Source organism: Bufo gargarizans, chromosome 4, assembly GCF_014858855.1.
Source record: "Bufo gargarizans isolate SCDJY-AF-19 chromosome 4, ASM1485885v1, whole genome shotgun sequence".
NCBI classification, from domain to species: domain Eukaryota; kingdom Metazoa; phylum Chordata; class Amphibia; order Anura; family Bufonidae; genus Bufo; species Bufo gargarizans.
The window spans coordinates 435,473,005-435,498,843 of record NC_058083.1 but is presented as its reverse complement, the minus strand read 5'-3'; the positions used below and the strand labels follow the sequence as shown (position 1 = coordinate 435,498,843).

Below are 25,839 nucleotides of genomic sequence, written 5' to 3'. Positions count from 1 at the left end.
GCTGGTTCTAGCTTTGTTATAAAGAGACTGTAATGTACTATATGATGTCTGATTTTTTATTTATTTTTTGCATTAGTCATGGGATAACCCCTCTAAGTGTAATTCCGTAAGAGAGACCGAGTGTCAGGGTCTACACCCAAGTTTAATATTTAATATTTAAAAGGAATGCTCTTAAAATTAGAGATGCTACAGAAGGAGTTTGGGACATCTTGCACGCCGACAGGGGTGTGGACTAGATTATAAAGAGGTAAAAGACAGTTGAGTTCTGGAAGGCAGCTCTATAGATAGTATTCTGAGAGACCCAGAACACTCTCAAATGGCAATGTCAAGAGTGCAGAAGCAGAGGGTGATGTCAATGCGAAAATTTTCACAGTGAAACGTCACCCACCGCTGTTAAGAAAATGAACAACAAATAAACAACATAAACAAAATAAATAAAAAAAAGAGATGAAAAGTAATGAGCGCCACTCCGTTACTAAATACAATTATAGTAGATTGGCAGTAGCACAATTGAAGTAAGTGTGACCTTAGCGGTCATGAGATAACATTAAAACAAGGATCAATAATGACTATGTTATAACACTCGATTGCGCTAGCGTGGGGATGTTAAAAATAGTAAATGGACCGTACGATATACATAGATAAGATACAATATGATGAATAATAAAATATAAAGGTTAATCATGCACTCACTTCACTGGGGGGGGGGGGGGTCATCAGGATAAGCACATGACACCTGTGACCTAAGAAACCCCCCATCAGGATCGTATGTAGAGTGATAGTGACAGACGGCAGCACCGCAGGCAGGCTTCAGGTCAATCACTTTATTCAGCAGAAATGTATGGCTCAACGTGTTTCGGGGACAGAGGTTCCCCTTCCTCAGGAGCAAATGTAGGAAATACAACTCACAAGTACAAACCGGATTCCCAAAAAGTTGGGACACTAAACAAATTGTGAATAAAAACTGAATGCAATGATGTGGAGATGGCAAATGTCAATATTTTATTTGTAATAGAACGTAGATGACAGATCAAACTTTTAATCCGAGTAAATGTATCATTTTAAAGGAAAAATACGTTGATTCAAATTTTCACGGTGTCAACAAATCCCCAAAAAGTAGCAATAAGAGGCTGGAAAAAGTAAATTTGAGCATAACGAAGAGCTGGAAGACCAATTAACACTAATTAGGTCAATTGGCAACATGATTGGGTATAAAAAGAGCTTCTCAGAGTGGCAGTGTCTCTCAGAAGCCAAGATGGGTAGAGGATCACCAATTCCCACAATGTTGCGCAGAAAGATAGTGGAGCAATATCAGAAAGGTGTTACCCAGCGAAAAATTGCAAAGACTTTGCATCTATCATCATCAACTGTGCATAACATCATCCGAAGATTCAGAGAATCTGGAACAATCTCTGTGCGTAAGGGTTAAGGCCGTAAAACCATACTGGATGCCGTGATCTCCGGGCCCTTAAATGACACTGCACCACAAACAGGAATGCTACTGTAAAGGAAATCACAGAATGGGCTCAGGAATACTTCCAGAAACCATTGTCAGTGAACACAATCCACCGTGCCATCCGCCGTTGCCAGCTGAAACTCTACAGTGCAAAGAAGAAGCCATTTCTAAGCAAGATCCACAAGCTCAGGCGTTTTCACTGGGCCAGGGATCATTTAAAATGGAGTGTGGCAAAATGGAAGACTGTTCTGTGGTCAGACGAGTCACGATTCGAAGTTCTTTTTGGAAATCTGGGACGCCATGTCATCCGGACCAAAGAGGACAAGGACAACCCAAGTTGTTATCAACGCTCAGTTCAGAAGCCTGCATCTCTGATTGTATGGGGTTGCATGAGTGCGTGTGGCATGGGCAGCTTGCATGTCTGGAAAGGCACCATCAATGCAGAAAAATATATTCAGGTTCTAGAACAACATATGCTCCCATCCAGACGTCATCTCTTTCAGGTAAGACCCTGCATTTTTCAACAAGATAATGCCAGACCACATTCTGCATCAATCACAACATCATGGCTGCGTAGGAGAAGGATCCGGGTACTGAAATGGCCAGTCTGCAGTCCAGCTCTTTCACCTATAGAGAACATTTGGCGCATCATAAAGAGGAAGGTGCAACAAAGAAGGCCCAAGACGATTGAACAGTTAGAGGCCTGTATTAGACAAGAATGGGAGAGCATTCTGTTGAGTGTTGTAAGAAGAAGGGGAGATGCCTCACAGTGGTGAAAATGGCCTTGTCCCAACTTTTTGGGGATTTGTTGACACCATGAAATTCTGATTCAACATATTTTTCGCTTAAAATGGTACATTTTCTCAGTTTAAACTTTTGTTCCGTGATTTATGTTCTATTCTGAATAAAATATTAGAAGTTGGCACCTCCACATCATTGCATTCAGTTTTTATTCACGATTTGTATAGTGTCCCAACTTTTTTGGAATCCGGTTTGTACATACATATTTATACATATTCAAATCAATGGAAACTGGCGTTTTTTCGCGCCACTTGAAATCGGAACCGGAAGTGACGTCTAATGCGTTCCACACTGGAACGCAATAATATTTTCTTTGTAGTATATTATAAATAATTAAACATCGCCATAAATCCAGCAGTTGGTGTCTATAAACTAGCAGTGCCACTTCTGAGATAGTGGTCGAAGATAGCTGTATCGGCTCTAAGGTATTACACATTGTCCCGATACGTCACTTCCGGTCCGGGTGAGCGCTTATGCGTTTCACCGATAACCGGAAGTGGGGGGCCGGAAAGTATGCCCAGGTGACTGTGGAGCGCAGCGCTGCCTGTCACCCACCGGAACTAGCAGATTTCACCCAATGAAGGGAGAATGGGTTCATAGCAACAGATTATTAGAATAAAATTTATAATACACCATTGAGGGGGAATCAATGGTGAGACTCAAACAGTCATGATATACTCTCACCACTATTTTTTAGATAATAGCCAAAATGAAGTTGACGTTATTACATGGGGAATGCAAGTAGTCGCTAAAACTGAAGTGTGAGGAGAGGTGACAGGTCCGCTTTAAACTATGTTTTCTCTGAGACCACGGGCAGCCTGAATACCCTGAAAGTAAGAGCCTAAACTCCCTCTAGTATTGGCTGCAGACAGCTAGAATGTTAGCTTTTAAATCACTTCATATGCAGGGGATATGGCTCTGTATTAGAAAAACACATCTCTGACACAGTATATTGTGATAATGTGTACAGTGCTGGAAGGTGTGTATATTCCACCCAGATATCCTACCCAAAGTATAGTTTGCTGAGACAATTTGTCTAGATTCTGTTCTGGCCTGGATTTTATTTGGACTGGTGGGTGGGTTTGGAAGTGGGATCTTCCAGTCCACACCCTTCCAGTACCCATATTGCCTTTAGCTGAGGAGATCACAGGTGAGGCCTGCTGTTGTAATCACAGAGGGATAAAACAACCCTCTGTGTATGACTGTGGGGAGAGAACTTGGAAGGAATACTGCAGAGGCTCTGTGTGGTCTCAACCAGGAGGGCTGAGGGGCCATGAGGCTGTGTGAAAGCCTGAGTTTTGGGGGTACCAGCGACGCCTGCGGAAAGAGTGTCGCACAGTCAGAGTCAGGAGGACTTCTAGACCGTATCCCCCAAAGGTACTGTTGTGGTCACAGCCAGGAGGCTGCTGGACTGTATGGCTGAAAAAATCCGGATCATACCATGTGTGTGAACTGCGCTCTAAAGGTGAGGTAGAGACGACCTATGCATTAGGTGTTTATTTTGTGATGTTCATTTTTGTGCTGGTGCTGAAGTGCCTAAAAAAAGTACAGTTTGGATTTTAATCCTGTTGTCAGAGGAAAAGTCTGTCATCGCCGCACTGCTTGAGGGAGCGATCCCTTACAATTGGTGGAGAATGCGGGCAACAGAAAGTTGCTAAGGGCAAGTGTCCATGCTAAAAGGGCACAACGTTTTTGTTAGGGGCAACAGAAAGTTAAAAGGCAAAGTGTTGCTAGGGGCAACAGCATGACAGAAAAAGCAGGTGTTTCTGAATGCTGCCATTCCAGACACTGTTGCTATTTGGCATGAAATTGAGTTGGACATTTAAAGGGCCGGAAGCCCAATGTCTTGATAAAGCTGCTGCTTTGTTACTGTGTTCAAGTTAAAGGACCGGAAGCCTGTTTGCCCAGTGAAGCTGGTGCTCTTTTTGCTGTGTTGCAAAGAAATTATTTCAGTGAATTAAAGGGCCAGAGGCCCAAGTGAAAGACTGACCTGTGTGGAAAAAATAAATAAATATATATATATATATATATATATATATATATATATATAATTATTTTTTTGGTCACTATGAAATCCTATGTGGAAGTTGCTGCGGCTGGGTGGAGCCCATCAAGTGCAACAAAGTATTGCTGTGAATGTTGCCAGCTGGAGGACTGTGCAATGGAGGATCGTTTGATCAGGAGATCTGACAAAACATGTGAAAGATCCTGCGAGTTGGTGACTGGGGGAATCCCGCTGAGAGTCACTCTAGATGCACGCCAACAAGTGTCTCGGGTTATGCCGGACGTACTGGACTTTCTGAAGAGGGGGCCAGAGACGGATACGACTGTGTCTATGACCTTTGTAACGGACTATGGCTCTGTGCAATGGGAGCTCTTGAAATGTGAGACCCTTGAAGTGGAATTTGTCCTGGGCAGAGACTTTCCATTTTTTTGGGGCAGCTATGGAGTGGAGAAAGTGCCTGAAATTGTGTGGCTGTGGAATCCGAGGAAAAGTCTTCAGCAGAGTGTGTGACTCATCGTCCTGGGGAAAAAGATTGGATTCAAGGCGTTTCCCATGGCAACCACTGCATTTAGGAGCCTTTATGTGATCGTGGCACCAGGAACCAAGGGCTAGAGGTTCCTAAGATCCAGGAGAAGGATGATGACTTCAGTGGAGATGTTCCTGGAGCACCCTCATCTCCCGGGAGTGCCAAGCCTGTGACGTCAAGTGGTAAGACTGTTCGTCTTATTGCTTGTGTAGCAGATAAAGTGATAGTGAGTGAGGCTCTGGAGGTTGGGAATGTTGCAGACCAGTGCCCTACTACCTCAGAAACCATGAACTGTGGTGTGAGAAGTTGCTATCTGCCGAGCCAGTTGGTGTTAAGACACCGGGACTAGAGACTAGGACAAAAATGTGTGACATTGTGGTAGATGGCAGTCCAGTCCAAGCGTTGTTGGACGCAGGGAGCCAGGTGAGCCTGGTACATGTCAGCTTGGTAACTGGAGACTATGTGTTGGACAAAAAGCTAAGTGTGATGGACATATATTGGGATAGCGAAGTCTATCCTGTGGCTCTTGCCGAGTGTGAGACTCCAGTGGGAACTGGGACTTTATGAACTTGGTGTTGCAAAAAAAGCTCATGCATGACGTAATGTTGGGCTGCGATTTCCTCTTGTTCTGGGAGTTGTGGAGAAATGGAGACACTTCTGCAGCAAGTGCCGAAACTCCTGCAGAACCTGTACCTGTCCCTTTAAATGAAGGTGTAAGGGTGATGCACATTGAACACAATGGTTTAAGTGAAATGACCATTGAAAACAATGGTGCAGAGTGAACATGTCAACTTAACTGAAATGCATGATGAAAATGTGGCTTCATGTAAAATGTATGATGATGATTACACCCCCTTTCCTTTGCAGGTTGTGATCGGGAAAAAAGCTCCCCCTGCTGGTAAAGATGTATGTGATTTTAGAAATGCTGAAGCACCCTTTGGATTTTAACCCCATTGTAAGAGGAGAAGTCTATCAACGCCACCCTGCTTGAGAGAGCGAGCCCTTACAATATATTGAATAAATGAATCAGCCCAATATTTTTTATCAAAAACTTGCATTATGATAAAAGGTGTAGATTTACTTTAAAGTAATTTTCCTATGGAAAATATTGTACATTTTTTAAACCAAAACTTTGCAATTGCATGTAACTAAAAATGTAGTAATGAAATAAAATACATCTACAGCACCAAAAGAAAAAAAAAACTAAAATAAAGTGGCCTAAATGGGAGGAAATGCTCAAAAACACCAAACACTGTAGCGTTTTTATAACCGGGGGAGCAATTCCTCCGCATATGATCCGTTGCTAATGGCAATCCCCAGCAAAAATACATACAATGGAGGATGTCGGCAGCGGACCACATGCACCACAAAGGCATCCTACACAATATGGGATAATGTGTGGATGCAAATATAAAAAAACATAAATCACTGCGAAAGGTGCACCACAATGATATGCAACTGACAACACTGGCTAATCCCTCAGGCTGATGTTGTCAGGTGCATATCATTGTGGTGGCACTTTTCGCAGTGATTTTAAATCCATAGTTTTTATTTGTATTTCGATTGCCAAGCATACGTTTTACAAACGTATCAGTGCGTTCACAGAGTCACATTGGCAGCACCGACATTGGTTAGTAGCATATGGTGAATAGACATTTTGGCAGTGATTTATGTATTTTTATATTTGCAGCCACACATTATCCCATCTTGTGTAGGATGCCATTGTGGTGCATGTGGTCCGCTGCCGACATCCTCCATTGTATGCATTTTTGCTGGGGATTGCCGCTAGCAAAGGATCACATGCAGAGGAATTGCTCCCCTGGTTATAAACACACTACAGTGTTTGGGGTTTTTGAGCATTTCCTCCCATTTAGGCCACTTTATTTTAGTGATTTTTCTTTATATGTATGGAATGTGCCATTGCGTACTGCTGGTAGCCTTCTGGTGCACCTGGTAGCCTGTGACACATGGCCTGTTATAGGGGAGGCTTACAGCCTTATCATCTCTCCCACTGCCTGAGTGATCTCACTATGGAGGTATGTGGGAGCTTGGCTGTGAGTTGTATCTTAGCACCTCTCAGACCGTGTTCACACCCCATAGGTAGTCTAGTGGTAGGAACCCATGCCACACTGAGATACCTTGATGGTGGTGCAAAAGGGCTCCGATGTGTTCCTGACAGAAATACATTGGCTAAAGTCTCAGCTCTTAACATCAGCCTGAGGGATTGGCCAGTGTTGTCAGTTGCATATCATTGTGGTGCACCTTTTGCATCTACCTCACCACCTGCTGTTTGCACTTTTCCTTATTCCTCCATCTATCTCAGTAACAGTGGATGCACACTGCCACCAGCTAGATCTTCTTTTAGAAGCCGTAACAGTTACTGGAAGAGAGCTGCTGCAGAAAGAACACACCCTTGAGCTGTGACAGGGAGAGAGCTGCTGCAGAAAGAACACACCCCTGAGCTGTAACGTAGAGAGAGAGAGAGCTGCTTCAGAAAGAGCACACCCCTGAGCTGTGACAGGGAGAGAGCTGCTGCAGAAAGAACACACCCCTGAGCTGTAACGTAGAGAGAGCTGCTGCAGAAAGAACACACCCTTGAGCTGTGACAGGGAGAGAGCTGCTGCAGAAAGAACACACCCCTGAGCTGTAACGTAGAGAGAGAGAGAGCTGCTTCAGAAAGAGCACACCCCTGAGCTGTGACAGGAAAAGAGCTGCTGCAGAAAGAACATACCCCTGAGCTGTAATGTAGAGAGGGAGAGAGAGAGAGCTGCTGCAGAAAGAACACACCCCTGAGCTGTAACATAGAGAGAGAGAGAGCTGCTGCAGAAAGGACACACCCTCCGAACTGTAATGTAGAAACAGCTGTAGCAGAAAGGGTACTCCTCCCGAGATGTGATAGGGAGAGCATGGCAGTAGAAATGATACACTTTCTTAGTTGCCAGACTAAATTAAATTTAGCAGAGCAATGAACATGTAAATCTCTGGATCTGTGAAAAGTACAGGGCTGGTTCTAGCTTTGTTAGAATGTGATTGTCATGGACTATTAAGTAATGTCATAGCCAGACCCTTATATCTGATATAGGGCTGCAACGATTAATCGATGTAATCGATTATATTCGATAACTGGATTCGTTGTCGACGAATCCAGTTATCGAATAATCGCCGATTCGTTGCTATGCGGGCGGGCGGGCGCTGCATCTTTATTTTACCTTTTTACAATGACGCTCCTGTAACAGCCAGGCAGAGCGGACGGCGGCGTAACGTCACTCACTCACGTGACACGCCTGCTCCGCCTCCTTCATTCGTGAAGTGGGCGGAGCAGGTGCGTCACGTGAGTGAGTGACGTTACGCCGCCGTCCGCTCTGCCTGGCTGTTACAGGAGCGTCATTGTAAAAAGGTAAAATAAAGATGCAGTGATTAGTGCGACTTATAAGCATCGGGGCCGGGGCTGTTATGGGGAGGGGGGAGGATCTGTCTATGGCACTGCTATGGGGAGGGGGGTCTGTGTATAGCACTGCTATGGGGAGGGGGGAGGATCTGTCTATGGCACTGCTATGGGGAGGGGGGTCTGTGTACAGCACTGCTATGGGGAGGGGGGGGGGGGTCTGTGCACTGTTATGAGGAAAGGGATCTGTGCACTGTTATGCCCATAACAGTGCACAGATCCCCCTCTCCATAACTGCGCCACCCACAGATCCCCCTCTCCATAACTGCGCTACCCACAGATCCCCCTCTCCATAACTACGCCGTCCACAGATCCCCCTCCCCATAATAGTGTCGTCCACAGATCCCCCTCCCCATAATAGTGTCGTCCACAGATCCCCCTCCCCATAATAGTGTCGTCCACAGATCCCCCTCCCCATAATAGTGTCGTCCACAGATCCCCCATAATAGTGTCGTCCACAGATCCCCCATAATAGTGTCGTCCACAGATCCCCCATAATAGTGTCGTCCACAGATCCCCCATAATAGTGTTGTCCACAATTTGTTTTAATATTGCCTTTGAACATCATTTTTCAAGTAAGATCATATAAACCTCTCTGTTTTGTAATTTTGTCGTTTTTCCCGATTAATCGTAGAAATTAATCGGCAACTAATCGATTATTCAAATAATCGTTAGCTGCAGCCCTAATCTGATATTTACAGACTCTATACTGACAGGGAATGTCCCACAGGATTGGCGCATGGCAAATGTGGTGCCAATATTCAAAAAGGGTCCAAAAACAGAGCCTGGAAACTATAGGCCGGTAAGTTTAACATCTGTTGTGGGCAAACAGTTTGAAGGTTTTCTAAGAGATGCTGTCTTGGAGGATCTCAATGAAAATAAGCAAATAACGCCATATCAGCATGGCTTCGTGAGGGATCGGTCATGTCAAACTAATTTAATCAGTTTCTATGAGGAGGTAAGTTCTAGACTTGACAGCGGCGAATCAATGGATGTCGTATATCTGGACTTCTCCAAAGCATTTGACACTGTACCACATAAAAGGTTAGTATATAAAATGAGAATGCTCGGACTGGGAGAAAATGTCTGTATGTGGGTAAGTAACTGGCTCAGTGTTAGAAAACAGAGGGTGGTTATTAACGGTACACACTCAGATTGGGTCACTGTCACTAGCGGAGTACCTCAGGGGTCAGTATTAGGCCCTATTCTGTAGAAGGCTTGCACAGTAAAATATCAATTTTCGCAGATGACACTAAACTGTGTAAAGTAATTAACACTGAAGAGGACAGTATACTGTTACAGAGGGATCTGGATAGACTGGAGGCTTGGGCAGAGAAGTGGCAGATGAGGTTTAACACTGACAAATGTAAGGTTATGCACATGGGAAGGAATAATGCAAGTCAACAGTACATACTAAATGGTAAAACACTCGGTAACACTGACATGGAAAAGGATCTAGGAATTTTAATAAACAGCAAACTAAGCAGTAAAAACCAGTGTCAGGCAGCTGCTGCCAAGGCCAATAAGATAATGGGTTGCATCAAAAGGAGCATAGATGCCCGTGATGAGAACATAGTCCTACCACTTTACAAATCACTGGTCAGACCACACATGGAGTACTGTGTGCAGTTCTTGGCTCCTGTGAACAAGGCAGACATAGCAGAGCTGGAGAGGGTTCAGAGGAGTGCAACTAAAGTAATAACTGGAATGGGGCAACTACAGTACCCTGAAAGATTATCAACATTAGGGTTATTCACTTTAGAGAAAAAGACGACTGAGGGGAGATCTAATAACTATGTATAAATATATCAGGGGACAGTACAGAGATCTATCCCATCATCTAGTTATCCCCAGGACGGTGACTGTGACGAGGGGACATCCTCTGCGTCTGGAGGAAAGAAGGTTTGTACACAAACATAGAAGAGGATTCTTTACGGTAAGAGCAGTGAGACTATGGAACTCTCTGCCTGAGGAGGTGGTGATGGTGAGTACAATAAAATTATTCAAGAGGGGCCTGGATGTATTTCTGGAGTGTAATAATATTACAGGCTATAGCCACTAGAGAGGGGTCGTTGATCCAGGGAGTTATTCTGATTGCCTGATTGGAGTCGGGAAGGAATTTTTTATTCCCCTAAAGTGGGGAAAACTGGCTTCTACCTCACAGGTTTTTTTTTTGCCTTCCTCTGGATCAACTTGCAGGATAACAGGCCGAACTGGATGGACAGATGTCTTTTTTTGGCCTTATGTACCATGTTACTATATGATGTCAGAGTTTTAATTTTTTACATTAATCATGGTATAGCCCCTTTGATCATAATATATATTTTTCTGAAATGCTTTTGCATTCAAGGTAGTACCCCATGCAGCACAGTCACCTAGTCTACACCGTAGACATCTACACAAGAACATGGCTCTCATCAAACTGTCTCGGACAATAAACTGTCCAGTCATGAAAAAATAGCAATGTATTCATTAGCCCCCTGCACAGAAGCAGCAGGGAAGGGCTTGGTTCCTTTTGTGTCTGACTCATCCTTGGTTTGATTATGGACACTATTTATTTTACACTGTCGAACAGAGCCAAGAAAATCCTTTTTATGTTCCTGCGGTGTCACTGGTTTCAGCAGGGAGGAAACAATAATAGGACATATTTTTGTCTGAAGACTAAAGCATGCATATTAAGACTCTGTTAGGATTAATGGCTGGGGAGCGTGTGGTGGGAGTCCCAGAACAGCGATTAATAAAGGTAAATGAAAGAAGGGAAATAACTTGTTATGGAGTTCCTCTGTGACGGCACACAGCTCTTGTCTTTTCATTTCTCAATAGACTGGTTGCTATGGGCTAACTTTATTCCAACCTTTAAAGGGCATCTGTCAGCAGATTTGTAGCTACGAAACTGGCTGACCTGTTACATGTGCGCTTGGCAGCTGAAGGCCTCTGTGTTGTCCCATGTTCATATGTGCCCGCATTGAAAAACAATGTTTTAATATATGTAATTCAGCCTCTGCAACTGCTGCACTATGATTGACAGGCTCAGGCATGATCACGTTAGCCTGGTTCTGTCAATCAAAGGGCATAGGGCTCGGCAGTTACAGAGAGAGCGGAGCCTCTAGGTGCAATGGCAACACCCCTGTTGCTCCTAGAGGCTCATTTGCCTCCTGACTCCCTTGTTCAGAAGTAATCCGTTCCCATCCTGTAAACTTCCAAAAGGATGAGATCACGTGCGCCGCTGCAGCCAATGACTGGACTCAGTGGTTACATGTTCCAAAGTGCCCATAAGATTGTATACCATGCAGTAAATAATTTTTCAACATGCCAGTCTACGAGTAAGTCCTACAGTGGAGTACTTCAGTAGCAAATATTAGGAAATCCTCCTGGCATACATAGTGTGAATTGATTCTGACCAGGCTTTATAAAAACTGCGAGTTTTCAAAAACAATGCATTTTTACAGGAAGAAAACTATTTCGGTCCTATTCCCATCATGTCTTCCATTTTTACCTAATCCATAACATCAGCCACATTTATTTATAATAGATAATAGCCTAATTTATACAGCAGTGACTTCCACCTGTGTGCTATCAGGACTGCACAATTCTCCGTTTTCCATCCAAGACTCCTTTATTCAACTGAATGGGTCCAGAAAAAAAGGATCCACCTGAATGCCATACAGACCACCCAAAAAAATCTGTGTTTGCAGCACAGAGGATCTCTTAAATAGTTCATAACTAATCCATCATATACAGTACATCACGGATCCTGTAAGAAACTTGAGCCTTAAGGTCCCTTTACAAGGGATGATGTACAAGCAGATTGTCGGGAAGGAAGCGTTCCTTCCTGACAATCAGCTGATCGCTAGTGGAGGAGACATTTACATGCACCGATCTCCTCCAGAGTATAGGGAGGAGTGATCGCTAATGCCATCTCTCTACCCATACCGTCTAGTTGTTTCCCGGAAGCAGATTGTGTTTACACAGCACCATTTGCCACAAGGATTTTTGTGATGCTGCATTACGCTTGTTCATTGGGTAATCGGCGGTACATTTACACCGCCAGATCATTGCTAACGAGCATACAAATGAACTGTCAAGTATTTTTTTCACTGCAAATGTCACCTCAAGGGAAATGGTCACAAGGAAACCAGACGCTTTCTGGCCATTCTCATCTCCAACTTCTCACATAGTCAGGTTGAATTTACCCTTTTTACAGTCATCCATCTTTTTAGAACCATAGATAAAATAACAATAACAATAATAGCTGTAGTAATAATCTAGTTGAGTAAACCGTCTGAGGCTGGTGACGAAAGGAATGGATCCCCAAGAAGTCCGTCCTTGGGCTAATTTTTAAATAACATGTAAAATGAATTAGCTGGAAAAAGCCAACACGTTCACATTGGGAGTGTCACCAATATGATTTATTAGTAGAAATGAAGCAATTGGAACATTTTTCCTCTATGGCAATTGCAATTAATGAGAAACTCTTTTTTCCTTTACATATTGCCTTAAAGGCCTTTTACAGATCTACAATATCGATGGCCATCAATATCAGATCGGTGGGGGTCTGACTCTTGGCACCATGCCGATGAGCTGATTGAAGGGGCCATGGTGTTCTGTGAAAAGTCAGACCCCCACCAATGTAACATTGATGGCCTATCATGAGAAGAGGCCATCAATATCATAGCTCTGAAAAACTTCTTTTAAATACTAATAGAACAAAGGCTCTTTTTAACCCCTTTGTCACTAAGGCGTCTGATGCCTAAACATCCACATCAAAATGTTATCTTTTCAAAACAATACATGCTACAGGATATGTAGCATCTTCTAAAAGCCTGTAGCTACCTTTTCTCTGCTTGTAAGATCTCCATAAATGTTATTAAGCCTCCTCAGAAAAAAAAAAGTTTTGATAAAATTAGTAAATACTAGACAGGAAGAAGGGATGAGAAGGGAAATGCTGTAGCAGTATCTTCTCTTCATTGTCTGTGCGCTGTGAGAGGGGAGGAGGGAGAAGATCATGGTGTTCTTTCTACCTCAACCTGTATGTTTGATAGGGAAAGAGAAAGGGAGTGGCCGGGGGTGGAAGCTGATTGGTCAACTCACATGGTACAGCTCTGACCTCATACCAGGGAAACACCCATCCATTCAGCAAGCAAGAAGAAACAAAGAATCTCTGCAGCTATCCAGGGTGGATACAAATAAATTATTTTTTTTAAATGCTTTTTGAGGAAAATATATTACCATCCAAAGGTTATTCCATCATGAAATAAAGATTAGTTCTTTAATTATGTAGAATAAGGCTGTATATGTTTATTTTTTTGGGTAAATAAATTCCATTCATCCATTGACAATGTCATGCTCTTCCAGAGGTTTTTGTAAGATTATTGGGCAGTTTCTCTGCTTACAAGATATTTACTTTTGCAGGTCTCAAAACTGAATTTGACTCAGCAGAGATCACATGCATGTTCTTCAAAGCAAAAATGTTATAACATGTCCAGAGTTGAGAAAAAGACCTTAATCCTAACTTCTTCAAACCTATGAATACAGTTCAGCATTTGATATTATGATGCAATTTTGTACTTTATTTGGTTTGCAGTGAGCTGTTGCATTGTATGTTTTGTTTACCAGTCTTGTTTTCAGCCATAGCAACGTGCCCCTGCGCTTTGGGCAGTTTGTGCTTGAGGTGTGGCTGCCTCCTTAGTCGTGCACTCCTGACCAGCTCGTTTGTCCCACAGGTTGATTTTAATTAGTGTTAGTATATAGCCTGGCCCGCTCCCCATCACTCACTGAAGCCATATGGCACCAGAAGAGAGATAGTGTGTGAACTCTCATTGCAGTCCTTGGTGACCATGTGGCGCCGGGGGTGTTTTGGAGTGGGCCCGGCGTGCATGCTGGTAACTGCTTTCCCTGGATATAATGGAGGCCATTTTGGCACCGAAAATGACAGAAATAGCCGCTATGGCACATAACAGGTATATTTAGTGTTAGGAACCCGTCTAACTAGAGATTGCCTTGATGTTCGGCAGACGGGCTCAAATAATTTTGTGCAAAACGATTTGCCAAGTCTCTCTAACTTATTAGTTCAGCATTTAATATTATGATGCAATTTTGTACTTTATTTGGTTTGCAGTGAGCTGTTGCATTGCTTGTTTTGTTTAACAGTCTTGTTCTCAGCCATAGCAACGTGCCCCTGCGCTTTGGGATGTGCTGACTGACCCCCTTTTTCTCTGCAGTTTATGAATACAGAATCAACTTAATCAAACTAATATGAAAAGTTGTTATTCAAAAAAATCTTCATCTACTTGCATATTATAAGTTATACCAGCAAGAATTAGTCTTTATGTGGAAAACTATGATTTAAATCAAGCCTTACTGACTAGTGATTTAAATCGTGATTTAAATCAGTTTGATTTAAATCAAATCCATCCTGCAGCTATCAAATGAGGTGTTTTAAATAGTAATACAATTTACAGTGCATTGTGTATAAAACTGCATCTGTGTACAATGACTTATCAAAATGCATTATGGCACGCTAAAATATGATGCTTTCATCACTTATGTTGAATCAGTGTTACCCCATTTATTTCAATGTGTTCTGTTTACAAATAAAGCAGGTTATGGCCTGAATAAAATAAAATAAAAAAAATCTAAAATGTAATCACACAACCAGTGGACAGTGACGGTACAAGTCTGATTTACTTTCTGTCAGTGAAATTAAAGCTTAAAAGATTAGGCCTCATGAAAGATAGCCTTATGGAAGCACTAAACAGTGAAGGAAATAAATAAATAAAGCTTAATCTCTCCAATAAACAATTCTAGAGGGATATTAAATTCATTTTTTGATGAAATTCATATGAAGATTGCTAAATGATACATGAAATTATTTTAAATTATTGTGAACAAAATTAACACTTTTTCTTATTTAATATCCAATACTTAATTTTATCCAATACTTTTTTATTTTACTTTAATTATTTACAATTTTATTTATTTTTATCAGGAAATGAGTTTGAAATGAAAGAGTACTGTATGTGTCATGGACACTCCCGTGACAGGTGCCAAGAGATCAGAGAGACTGGCAAAGCGTGGGTTAATCTGACTGGTTCCTTGTGGATCATTTGTGTCTGTGTTGTTTTGGTAATGACCACACCTCTTGCAGGTGTTGTTGGCATGGTCATTTAACTTCCCCTATTTATTATTGCTTACCCCTTCTGGGTGTGCGGTTTATAGCTTCAGTTTCTGGACTCTGGGCTAGCTGGTTGTTGGCTCTTGGTTGAGCTCCTAGAGCTGCCTTTGCTCCACGTGAAGTTAAGTGTCGTCTTCCCTATTTGTATTTTGTTTGTTGTATTTCCCTGTCTTTTGTATCTAGACCTGAGGGAGACTCCTGTTCATCCTTCTGGTGGAGGAATAGGTTGTCTCAAGTCCTGTCACTATACCAGGGCCCTACCTGGTGTGTTAGGGCTCTAGGTTCCTGTGTATGAATTTTCCTACCATCATGGTCAGTTTATACTGATAGTTAGGACTTGGATTAGGGTTGTTCTAGGAGGTGACCTTCTCATTTTCCCTAGTTTACAGGCATAGTTCCTGTCCCCTTCCTTCTTGTGCCCGGTGTGGAGTTTTCCACCCAAACTGCATCCGTGACAGTATGTCAGTCAGGTTTATACTAAGAAGAAACAACATTTTGCGGGTCCTTTAACTTTTCCTTTAAATGCTGTGTACACATTAGGGACCATTTTTTATTGTTGCATTTTACTCATTTTGGGCTAAAAATCCTTTTTTTTAATTGGTTTTTATTAAAAATGTTCAGCCATTTCTGACATACAAGGGTTAACAATCAGTCTGTTTGCATGATGTCAGTCTGTTTTCTATGAATCCTGTTATCTGTCGGTTCATGTCTAGCTCTTATCTTTGATCTCCTGACCTCATAAAAACTTATTTAAGTCATATTTTTATCAGTTTGATAAGAATTAAGATATAATGAGCGTTTATCCATCACCATAGGCCATAAACTTCCAAGTTACAAAGCATATATATTTTTTGAATGATGATCCAAGACTGCAACAATTTTGTATCTTGAGTCTTGAGTATCTAAGGTTTTCAGCAAAATTCAAGAAAAGTTAAGGGTGGAAAAATCTGTATATTTAGACATTTTAATATTTTACCTTGTTTTATGATATTTTCTACTGGTGTTCGGTAAAAACCTATAGCACGAAATTAAAATCATCTGTTCTCCTTTGCACTGTTAGGACATGTGCAGTACCCCGTAGTAGATGGTATTGGCAAGTGGTTTGCTATTTATTGTAAATGTAAAGTTATACTATCTATTGTTATGTTGTGTATTGCAACAGGCATTGCTGTGTATGGGTGGCATAACCAGGGTTAATAATCCTGGCTTGGCCTTTGTAGGAAGCTAGGGGGGTGGCTGGCTCCACCCCTAGCTCTATGGAGTCTTAGGGGCGAGTCCAGTGAGAGACAAAGCTTTTGCCTCATGCGCCTTTTCTTTAGGCCCAGAATGTTTCAGAGACTAACAGATCTCTTCAAGATCTACAGAAAGAGAGAAGTAAAAGGAAGATAAAGGAGAATTTAGAAATTACATGGCCAAGAATTGGGGTCGGCAAGGTATCCTGCGACTACAGCCATTTAGACTTTGCAGCAGTGAGGGACACTGTTAAGACACTCTCCACACTTGGACACATCCTAGCCATGTGCCTTTAAAACCCTGTACCCCTCAGTGGACACTACAGCCATTATTGCCAAGGTATTATTGCCAGCCATAGATATTACTGAGAGAGACTTTAGCTAGATAGTGTACAAAGAGTGCCATAACTCTCCGCTTTGCCAGCCTCCATACCTCGCTATCTGGGGAAAGAACTTGCACTGTTTACAGATAGAACTGCGCTTTTTTGTAGTTGGATGTACTACAACTCCCATCTTGCACTTAAGTAAAACAGATGTTTTGTTCTGCTACATCTAGCCTGGTTTTCTGACTCCTATATAGGGAATAAATAAATGTATTAGATCTCTGTACCCTGTGGAGCCCCCTGAAATCAATATAGTGGCCAGTCAGAAATGTGTGCAGCCTCTCTATTAATTTTTCTGTGAGTTCCGGAGATGGCCGAGCTGGTCCGTTTGTACTAATTTGTCCCATTCAAGTGAATGGGATAAAGCTGCAATAACCTGCAATAGTGCTACTAGAAGTACAATGTGTGCAGCAAAAGAGTGTCCAGACCAATGTAAACGCTGCACAACTCACCCAAGTGCCGCAGATCCTTCTAAAAGTTATCCAGCAGGGGTGCTGAGAGTTGAATTAATATTAATGGCCTATTCTAAGTACAACCCATTACCGTAATTTTAAATGGCTGAATAAGCCATTTAATACCATTAATGGGGTTGTCCCATGACAGCAACTTATCTCTTACCCACAAGATGCAGGATAAGTGTCTTATCTGGGGAGGTCTGATTGCTTAGCCCCCCATCGATCACTAGAACAGGTACCTGTTTCTGTTTGCATGCAGTGGCAGACATGCATGTGGTGTCCGCCGCTGCATTCAACTCTATGGCACTGCCAGACATAGCAAATTGATTGTATTCGGCTATCTCAAAGGGGTCGGACCCCGCTAAATAGACAGTTATTCCCTATCTGGTGGATAGGGGTTACGTTGTTTTCACAGTGCAACCCCTTTAATCGCCACAAAAATGCAGCTTTTTGTAAAAACTGCAGTGATTTTGCTCTGACTATAGAAAATGAATTTGAGACTCAATCAACTGAACACTTGCTTATTAGATGGACACTACATAATCACCTTGCAAACGTGACATAATAATCAGTTAATTGATTGAAAGAAGTTCTTGGTTGTGATTTTAGGGGCAATGGATCTTCTTTTTCATACAATAAGAGAAAAGGTCAGAAAATATATAGGTCAAAATTTCAGAAGATGAGACACTGGCATGGCTTAGATAATTTTTGATAAAAATGCTTCACAGCTTTCAAAGAATTGCGGCCTTAGATGTGAAATATGAAAATGGAATAGAAAGCAATTGTAGATTAAAGGACATGAAAAGCCTGAGAATAAAAAAGATGCACAACAATGAAGGAAAAAACATGAAAGCAACAACCCATCCAGTCTATTTAAAAGTAAGTGACACTTATGGATGAGTGCAAGTTATAAAAAACAAAAGCGATCCCAGTTCATCTTCAGAAACCATTGGGTACTATGTATTTTACCACTTTTAAGTTTCAAAACTTTACATAAGTCACTGTCAACATCATCTGTATTTTAGAAATGTGATATTTTAGTATTTCTTACACTTTACAGTGTCTCATTTCATGTACTCTGCATTAGGAATCCAAGTGGTACTGGTTCTTAATATTGTGTCGCAACACAGGGAGGCATATCGAAGTTTTCATGCAGATTTCATGAGAAAGGGATTGCAACAATATGGCATGTTGTACAGTAGGTATTCTCTCCTGGCACCATTTTAGGTTTCCCAGGTGTGGAACATAAAGGTTACATGCACACATCTTCTAGGAAATCTAGCACAATTCGCAACCCAGTAGCGTGCCCCATGTGCAGACACCCAAACAGACAAAAGCAGAATGAAAAGATCTGAACACTCTTCTGGTTTTGGCTTACAAATACTCATCAAAATAAATTTTTGTGAAAGTGGCCCTAAAGGGCTTGTGTCACCTCAGATTGGTGGTATTTTGCTAGGATATTCTGGAGAACAGTGCTCCCAAAATGAAGGAGCGCACAACGCACATACGCTGAGTGCTTACTATTCATTTCTAAGGGAGTTCTGAAAATGGCTGAGCGAGTTCGGCAATTTTCAGAAATCCCACAGAAATGAATGGCAAGGACACAGCTCAAGCGCTGCCACTGCTCCATTTACCTCTACGGAACTGATGGAAATAGCTAAGGGAGCAATCAGCTATTTTTGAAGCTCCTATAGAAATGAATGGAGGGTGGTCGTGCATGTCCATGTTCAATTTGGGGCACCATTCAGGAGACAAGAGCAGGTCCCAGAGGTGGCATATCCTAACGATATGCTTCCAATGTCTGAGGTGAGGCAACCCCTTTAACCCACCCAATGAGCAGCACCAGCAGAAAATGACAATTCTGGATACAGAGCAAGGGCTACTTCTGGTGGCTTCTATTCAGGCTAGAATGCAGTTAGGCACACATTCTTGGTCTTTTTTAAAGCCAAAACCTCATATTCTAGCTTGAATTATAGCGGGTCAACGTGAGAGCTACATATACTGTACATGCAGCTGCAGCTCTTCAACCACTTCAACCTGTGTGGAGGAGAAGAGCGAGTGCTGAAGTGGGAAAAGCAGGAAGCATGGAAGGAGAGGAGGAGGCTCACAGACCTTCCTGCTGTTCCTGTATGGGTTTGGACATTAACCCTTCGTGTTATTAATAAATTCCAAACCACAATGTTGAAATAGCAGTTTTTTTAACCCCTCAAATAAAAGAATTATATAATACATTATGTATCCCCAAGTTGTACGCCAACTAAATTTATTTGAGACATCAATTCAATATCTTCTTAAAAAAAAGGACATGTTCAGGAGGGTTTTTCCAATTTTAATGTGACTGTTAGGCAGTTTAAGAGGGTGGCCTCTTTATATTAATGAAGCGAATATAATTTATTTGTGATGGCTCACCTAATTGTTGTATATGGAGTGGGTGCCACCAACCGATATAGATACACCCAGTCTATAGAGTAGAAAGTGAACATAAAATACAACCACTTTGTATTTTATGTTCACTCTTTATATTAATGTCTACAAATGTGCTGCAACAACACTATAATCAACTTACAGCTTCAAGTGAATGGGGCTGACCTGCAATACCAAGCACAGCTGCTATCCAATCAGCTGCGGCCTCCGCAAACCGCTAATCGGCGGGCGGATAACATTAATATCAGAATCTTGGAAAACGCCTTTGACGTATACAGAGAAGCCAATGTCATTCCCATATATAATAAATTGTCCCTTGTTATCCAAATTAACACATTTCCTAGTAATAATATACAGGGAGTGCAGAATTATTAGGCAAATGAGTATTTTGACCACATCATCCTCTTTATGCATGTTGTCTTACTCCAAGCTGTATAGGCTCGAAAGTCTACTACCAATTAAGCATATTAGGTGATGTGCATCTCTGTAATGAGAAGGGGTGTGGTCTAATGACATCAACACCCTATATCAGGTGTGCATAATTATTAGGCAACTTCCTTTCCTTTGGCAAAATGGGTCAAAAGAAGGACTTGACAGGCTCAGAAAAGTCAAAAATAGTGAGATATCTTGCAGAGGGATGCAGCACTCTTAAAATTGCAAAGCTTCTGAAGCGTGATCATCAAAAAATCAAGCGTTTCATTCAAAATAGTCAACAGGGTCGCAAGAAGCGTGTGGAAAAACCAAGGCGCAAAATAACTGCCCATGAACTGAGAAAAGTCAAGCGTGCAGCTGCCAAGATGCCACTTGCCACCAGTTTGGCCATATTTCAGAGCTGCAACATCACTGGAGTGCCCAAAAGCACAAGGTGTGCAATACTCAGAGACATGGCCAAGGTAAGAAAGGCTGAAAGACGACCACCACTGAACAAGACACACAAGCTGAAACGTCAAGACTCGGCCAAGAAATATCTCAAGACTGATTTTTCTAAGGTTTTATGGACTGATGAAATGAGAGTGAGTCTTGATGGGCCAGATGGATGGGCCCGTGGCTGGATTGGTAAAGGGCAGAGAGCTCCAGTCCGACTCAGACGCCAGCAAGGTGGAGGTGGAGTACTGGTTTGGGCTGGTATCATCAAAGATGAGCTTGTGGGGCCTTTTCGGGTTGAGGATGGAGTCAAGCTCAACTCCCAGTCCTACTGCCAGTTTCTGGAAGACACCTTCTTCAAGCAGTTGTACAGGAATAAGTCTGCATCCTTCAAGAAAAACATGATTTTCATGCAGGACAATGCTCCATCACACCCGTCCAAGTACTCCACAGCGTGGCTGGCAAGAAAGGGTATAAAAGAAGAAAATCTAATGACATGGCCTCCTTGTTCATCTGATCTGAACCCCATTGAGAACCTGTGGTCCATCATCAAATGTGAGATTTACAAGGAGGGAAAACAGTACACCTCTCTGAACAGTGTCTGGGAGGCTGTGGTTGCTGCTGCACGCAATGTTGATGGTGAACAGATCAAAACACTGACAGAATCCATGGATGGCAGGCTTTTGAGTGTCCTTGCAAAGAAAGGTGGCTATATTGGTCACTGATTTGTTTTTGTTTTGTTTTTGAATGTCAGAAATGTATATTTGTGAATGTTGAGATGTTATATTGGTTTCACTGGTAAAAATAAATAATTGAAATGGGTATATATTTGTTTTTTGTTAAGTTGCCCAATAATTATGCACAGTAATAGTCACCTGCACACACAGATATCCCCCTAAAATAGCTAAAACTAAAAACAAACTAAAAACAAACTAAAAACTACTTCCAAAAATATTCAGCTTTGATATTAATGAGTTTTTTGGGTTCATTGAGAACATGGTTGTTCAATAATAAAATTAATCCTCAAAAATACAACTTGCCTAATAATTCTGCACTCCCTGTATGGTCATCATACTCTGGGGGAGGCTGGGGCAGAAAGAAATAACAGCTCACTTAGTATTTGTAACTTCTTGGACTGTTCTACATTTCACTGATCTCCCTTTTAGCTAAATATATCGTAAAAGTCAGTTTTGAAGGGATTGGATCCAATCTCCAACCGATCAGATATCTGTGTTCAGTAACAGAATTTAGGACTGGAGTTTCATTGGTTACAATTTTTCATACAACAGTTTTCATAAATGCTAATCATCACAGAATCAAACCAGAGAAAAATAATAGAAGTGTCTGCAATAAAAATTACAGTGACACGTGCAGTGGATACATTGAATTCACTTAATTATTTAAAGTGCAAAGATAGAAATAGCCGTTGAAATAATTTTTTAGACTGTGGATCAGCTGGCCCTTTTGTTATCCTAAACAAATTCAAGTTGTCTTTACAAACTTTTTATTTACTGGCAAATATAAACTAAATTTACTAATATAAAAAAATTATATAAAAAGGCTAAGGGTAGATTTACTCAGCAATGAAAAAAAGGGCCAATAAAAATTATGCAAGTTTTTAAAAGAAAATCTCATAGCATATATAATGCCTCTATAGAGGACCCAGTGGACCCATAATACACCCCAGAGTGCCTCAAAGGCCCTTTCTACCAGTTTTTCATGGCAGTTAGGTGGGTGCACTCCTGTCCATATGGCCGTTAAAAATGGTCACATCGATTTCGATGGGGTCCCCCTGTCAGTGAAAAATGACCAAAAATATGACATGTCCTTTTTTTAACAGCCACTATTCACTGACTATAAAAATGGGCATGTGAATAGCCTCATATACCTTAACCGGTTCTGAAACCGGCATTACAAAAACAGGTGTCATATTTTGGTTTTTCATGTTCGTGTGAATGAGGCCTAAAGAACAATTTTAAATTAAAGATTAATATATTTGTCATTGTCAATGACATTTAGGTCTTACCTGTCCCGCAAACAAGCCACAGACTCCAATTATACATAGGATGTTGAATACAGCCGAACCAACGATGGTTCCAACTCCCACATCTCCCTTTGTGATGAACACTCCTGCAAGAAGGATTCTTTATTAGTTTGAAGGACCAAAAATCCCTGTTAGTGACATTGTAAAAAATTAGCCATCCTTTTCTGTAAGAGACATTGGACTTGCTTATAGTGTCTTTACAATGCATGTCAAGATGTCCTCAGAAGTTCTTAGAAAGAAAAACTAATTACATATCTAAGTTAAACTGCAGTTACAAGGGTTGGGCCATGAAGACAACTGCTATCGATATGCAACATTAGACTATATGGATATCTTAGTAACAAAAAGCTTCTATTTTGCAAACCTAGTCTATCCATGTATTTATTACCCATATGAAATACTGTCATGCCCCAATCATCAGGTGTTCCAGAAGACAGACCTAGTAAATAGGAAGATGAGTGCTGTGGACAATAACTTATTTCACACTTCTATACAGATATAAAAGACCATAGATTTATATACAACAGAAATGAGAAGCGCACATAGGGAGGACCACCGGAACCTTTAAAAATTACCAGAAGAGGGGGTGCTCACCTGAAAGGGTGAGAAACTTTGCAGAACATTTCAATATAACCACCATGGCTGCCGCTCATGCTGTCATGGTCAGGAAGCTGACTGAGTGGTAAATCCAGAAAAAAGAAGAAAGGTAGCGCTGTCCGTATCAGGGGATGGAAGGACCAAGGTGAATAGTATAATTATGAACAATCTTTATAGACAGGAATTACGTGTTTTAGGCCTTGATTGGTTTTGAATCTGACGAAGGGGCCAGTACGGCCCTGAAATGCGTAATTCCCAGCAATAAAGATTGTTCATAATTATACTACTCACCTTGGTCCTTCCACCTGCTGCTATGGGCAGCACTACCTTTCTTCTTCTTCCTTGATTTACCATGGTTTTCTAGGCATGTAGGAGAAAAAGAGCAGCATTTTGGACCCAGTTCCAGCAATGACATCACTTAGAAGAGGAGGGTGGGTTATGCCAACCACTTGTCAGTCTGTGCCTTTTACAAACACTTTAAAAAATAGCACTTGGCGTCTGCCAATACTGCCAGCTCCCCTCTTCACAGATCCTGAGGAAATATTTGTTGGAAACACTTTTGACTGGTCTGGAGTAGTAAATAATACTGAAGAGGAGATCAAAGTAAGGTCAGTAAGGCTAAGGAAAATCCAGTTAACATGATTTTAAATTGAACTGAAAGGCAACAAAAGTCACCAAATTGTCATTTCATTTTGTTATGAGTGATTTAAGTGGCTGGGTTAGTATTCAGAACTTGTGTTATAATTCAGCTAGAAAAGTGGCTATTATAGAGACCTAGTCTTCAAACATTCAGGATAAGAATGTCATATCTTACTAACTTTATATCTATCTATCTATCTATGGGGTGGACCACTAATGAGGCCGGTGAGGCGTTTGCCTCAAGCAGCACCAGGTAGGGGCAAAAGGAGGGCCATGGGCTGAAGTGAAGAGGTCAGGTTAAGAAATTGGTATTTGGAAGGGGGGGGGGGCATTGTTTCAGTTTTCGCCTCAGGCAGCATAAAGGCTAGGTGCACCACTGATCTACAGTATCTATCCTTCTTCTATCTATCTATCTAATGTAAGAAGGCACAAGGATTATAGGCATATGTCACCGAGGTTCCTGGCCTTGGTGGACTAAGAGACGGTTTTTATGTTTCAGCAGCAGTTGCTGTTTGACACCTTGGTACTTAGCATGGCTGTAATAGCTGATCCGGGATGGCTCTTACTGGGAGTAGTCAAAGTGCTGGGTGGGTGACTACTCCCCACATTCCAGGCCGGGTTTTGCCAGGCCGTCTGACAGTGGAGCTCAGGAGGTCTGTGTGCTGGGATCTGAGGCCTGTGCTGGGCTGGAGAGCGGAGACCCGTGTGTCAGGGGAATAGACCGCCTAAAGCCTGTATTTGAACTTTCTGAGGCAGGACTGCCACCAAGGTGACTTTTGTTTTATTAACTTGCCATTGGGTGTGAAGTAACACCAAAGCTGCAAAAGTGACGTTTTGTTTTTGGCATCATGTGTGAATAAACACTGAAGTTTGAATTACGAACTTGTATTTTGCCTCTGTACTGCGCCCACTTATTCTAACTACCAGAGCGAATCCCCACACTATCTATCTATCTATCTATCTATCTATCTAGGAGAGAATAGCTGTGGAGTATGGCATGAGATGGAAATTTTATTTGGTTCTCTACAAAGAAAAAAACCCTCAATATGCTCCTGGAAGAAATCAAAGGCCTATAGATATTGAAAGGCCCCATGTACCTCTATGGATGCTAGATCAAAGTTTCATACAGCATGGAGCTGAAACATGACTGCTGCATGCATAATACAATGCTGCATTGCTTATGCCCTAAGATGGTAGAAAACAAGAGGTGATGTTGTCATTGCTCAAAATAAATCATTATCTTGGCTTAAAATGTTAATCTTATAAAGACAGCAAATATCTTTATGATCTACTTGGGAATATGGACACCATAGAGAGCCATATACCCCTCTCTAAACCAGAACGGAGAACTGCGCTGTATGAGGGGCTCCCGTTCTGGTGGACTTGAGCCGTCATTGTATTAACATAGACAGTTAGTCATCTACCCGGTGTCCGCACTTTGAAAAGAGTTGTCTCTAATTAGACAGAATTTTTGAATATGCAAGACAAAATAAACTCAGGATATGCTTGGGGTAATTTGCATTTTAATAGCCTCTGATTTTTGGTTAAAATGTTGTGGTCTGTTCTCCTATTTGTTAACATCCTAGGTATATAATTATTACACAACCAGGTCTATGATTAGACAATTTTAACGTTACCGGAATACTCCGCAATGCAATTCAACAACAACAAGAGAAGAGTATATATAATTCCTTGAATAAAAATATATATTTATTGAAATTCGTTTAAAAAGAGTACAAGACACAAAATACAAACTGCTTATGAGAATATCCAAAGTTATCCACATCTATAACA

At 41.6% G+C, this 25,839-nt stretch overlaps 1 protein-coding gene across 2 annotated transcripts in view; it reads right to left on the bottom strand.

Annotated features, from left to right (window-relative positions):
• Positions 1–25,839, bottom strand: part of SLC24A3 (solute carrier family 24 member 3) — a 436,240-nt gene that overhangs the window by 103,401 nt on the left and 307,000 nt on the right. For both annotated transcript variants that reach the window (XM_044291617.1, XM_044291618.1), the window contains exon 6: positions 22,792–22,895. In XM_044291617.1, coding sequence (XP_044147552.1) covers positions 22,792–22,895 — 104 coding nt within the window. The remainder of the gene's footprint in view (positions 1–22,791; positions 22,896–25,839) is intronic.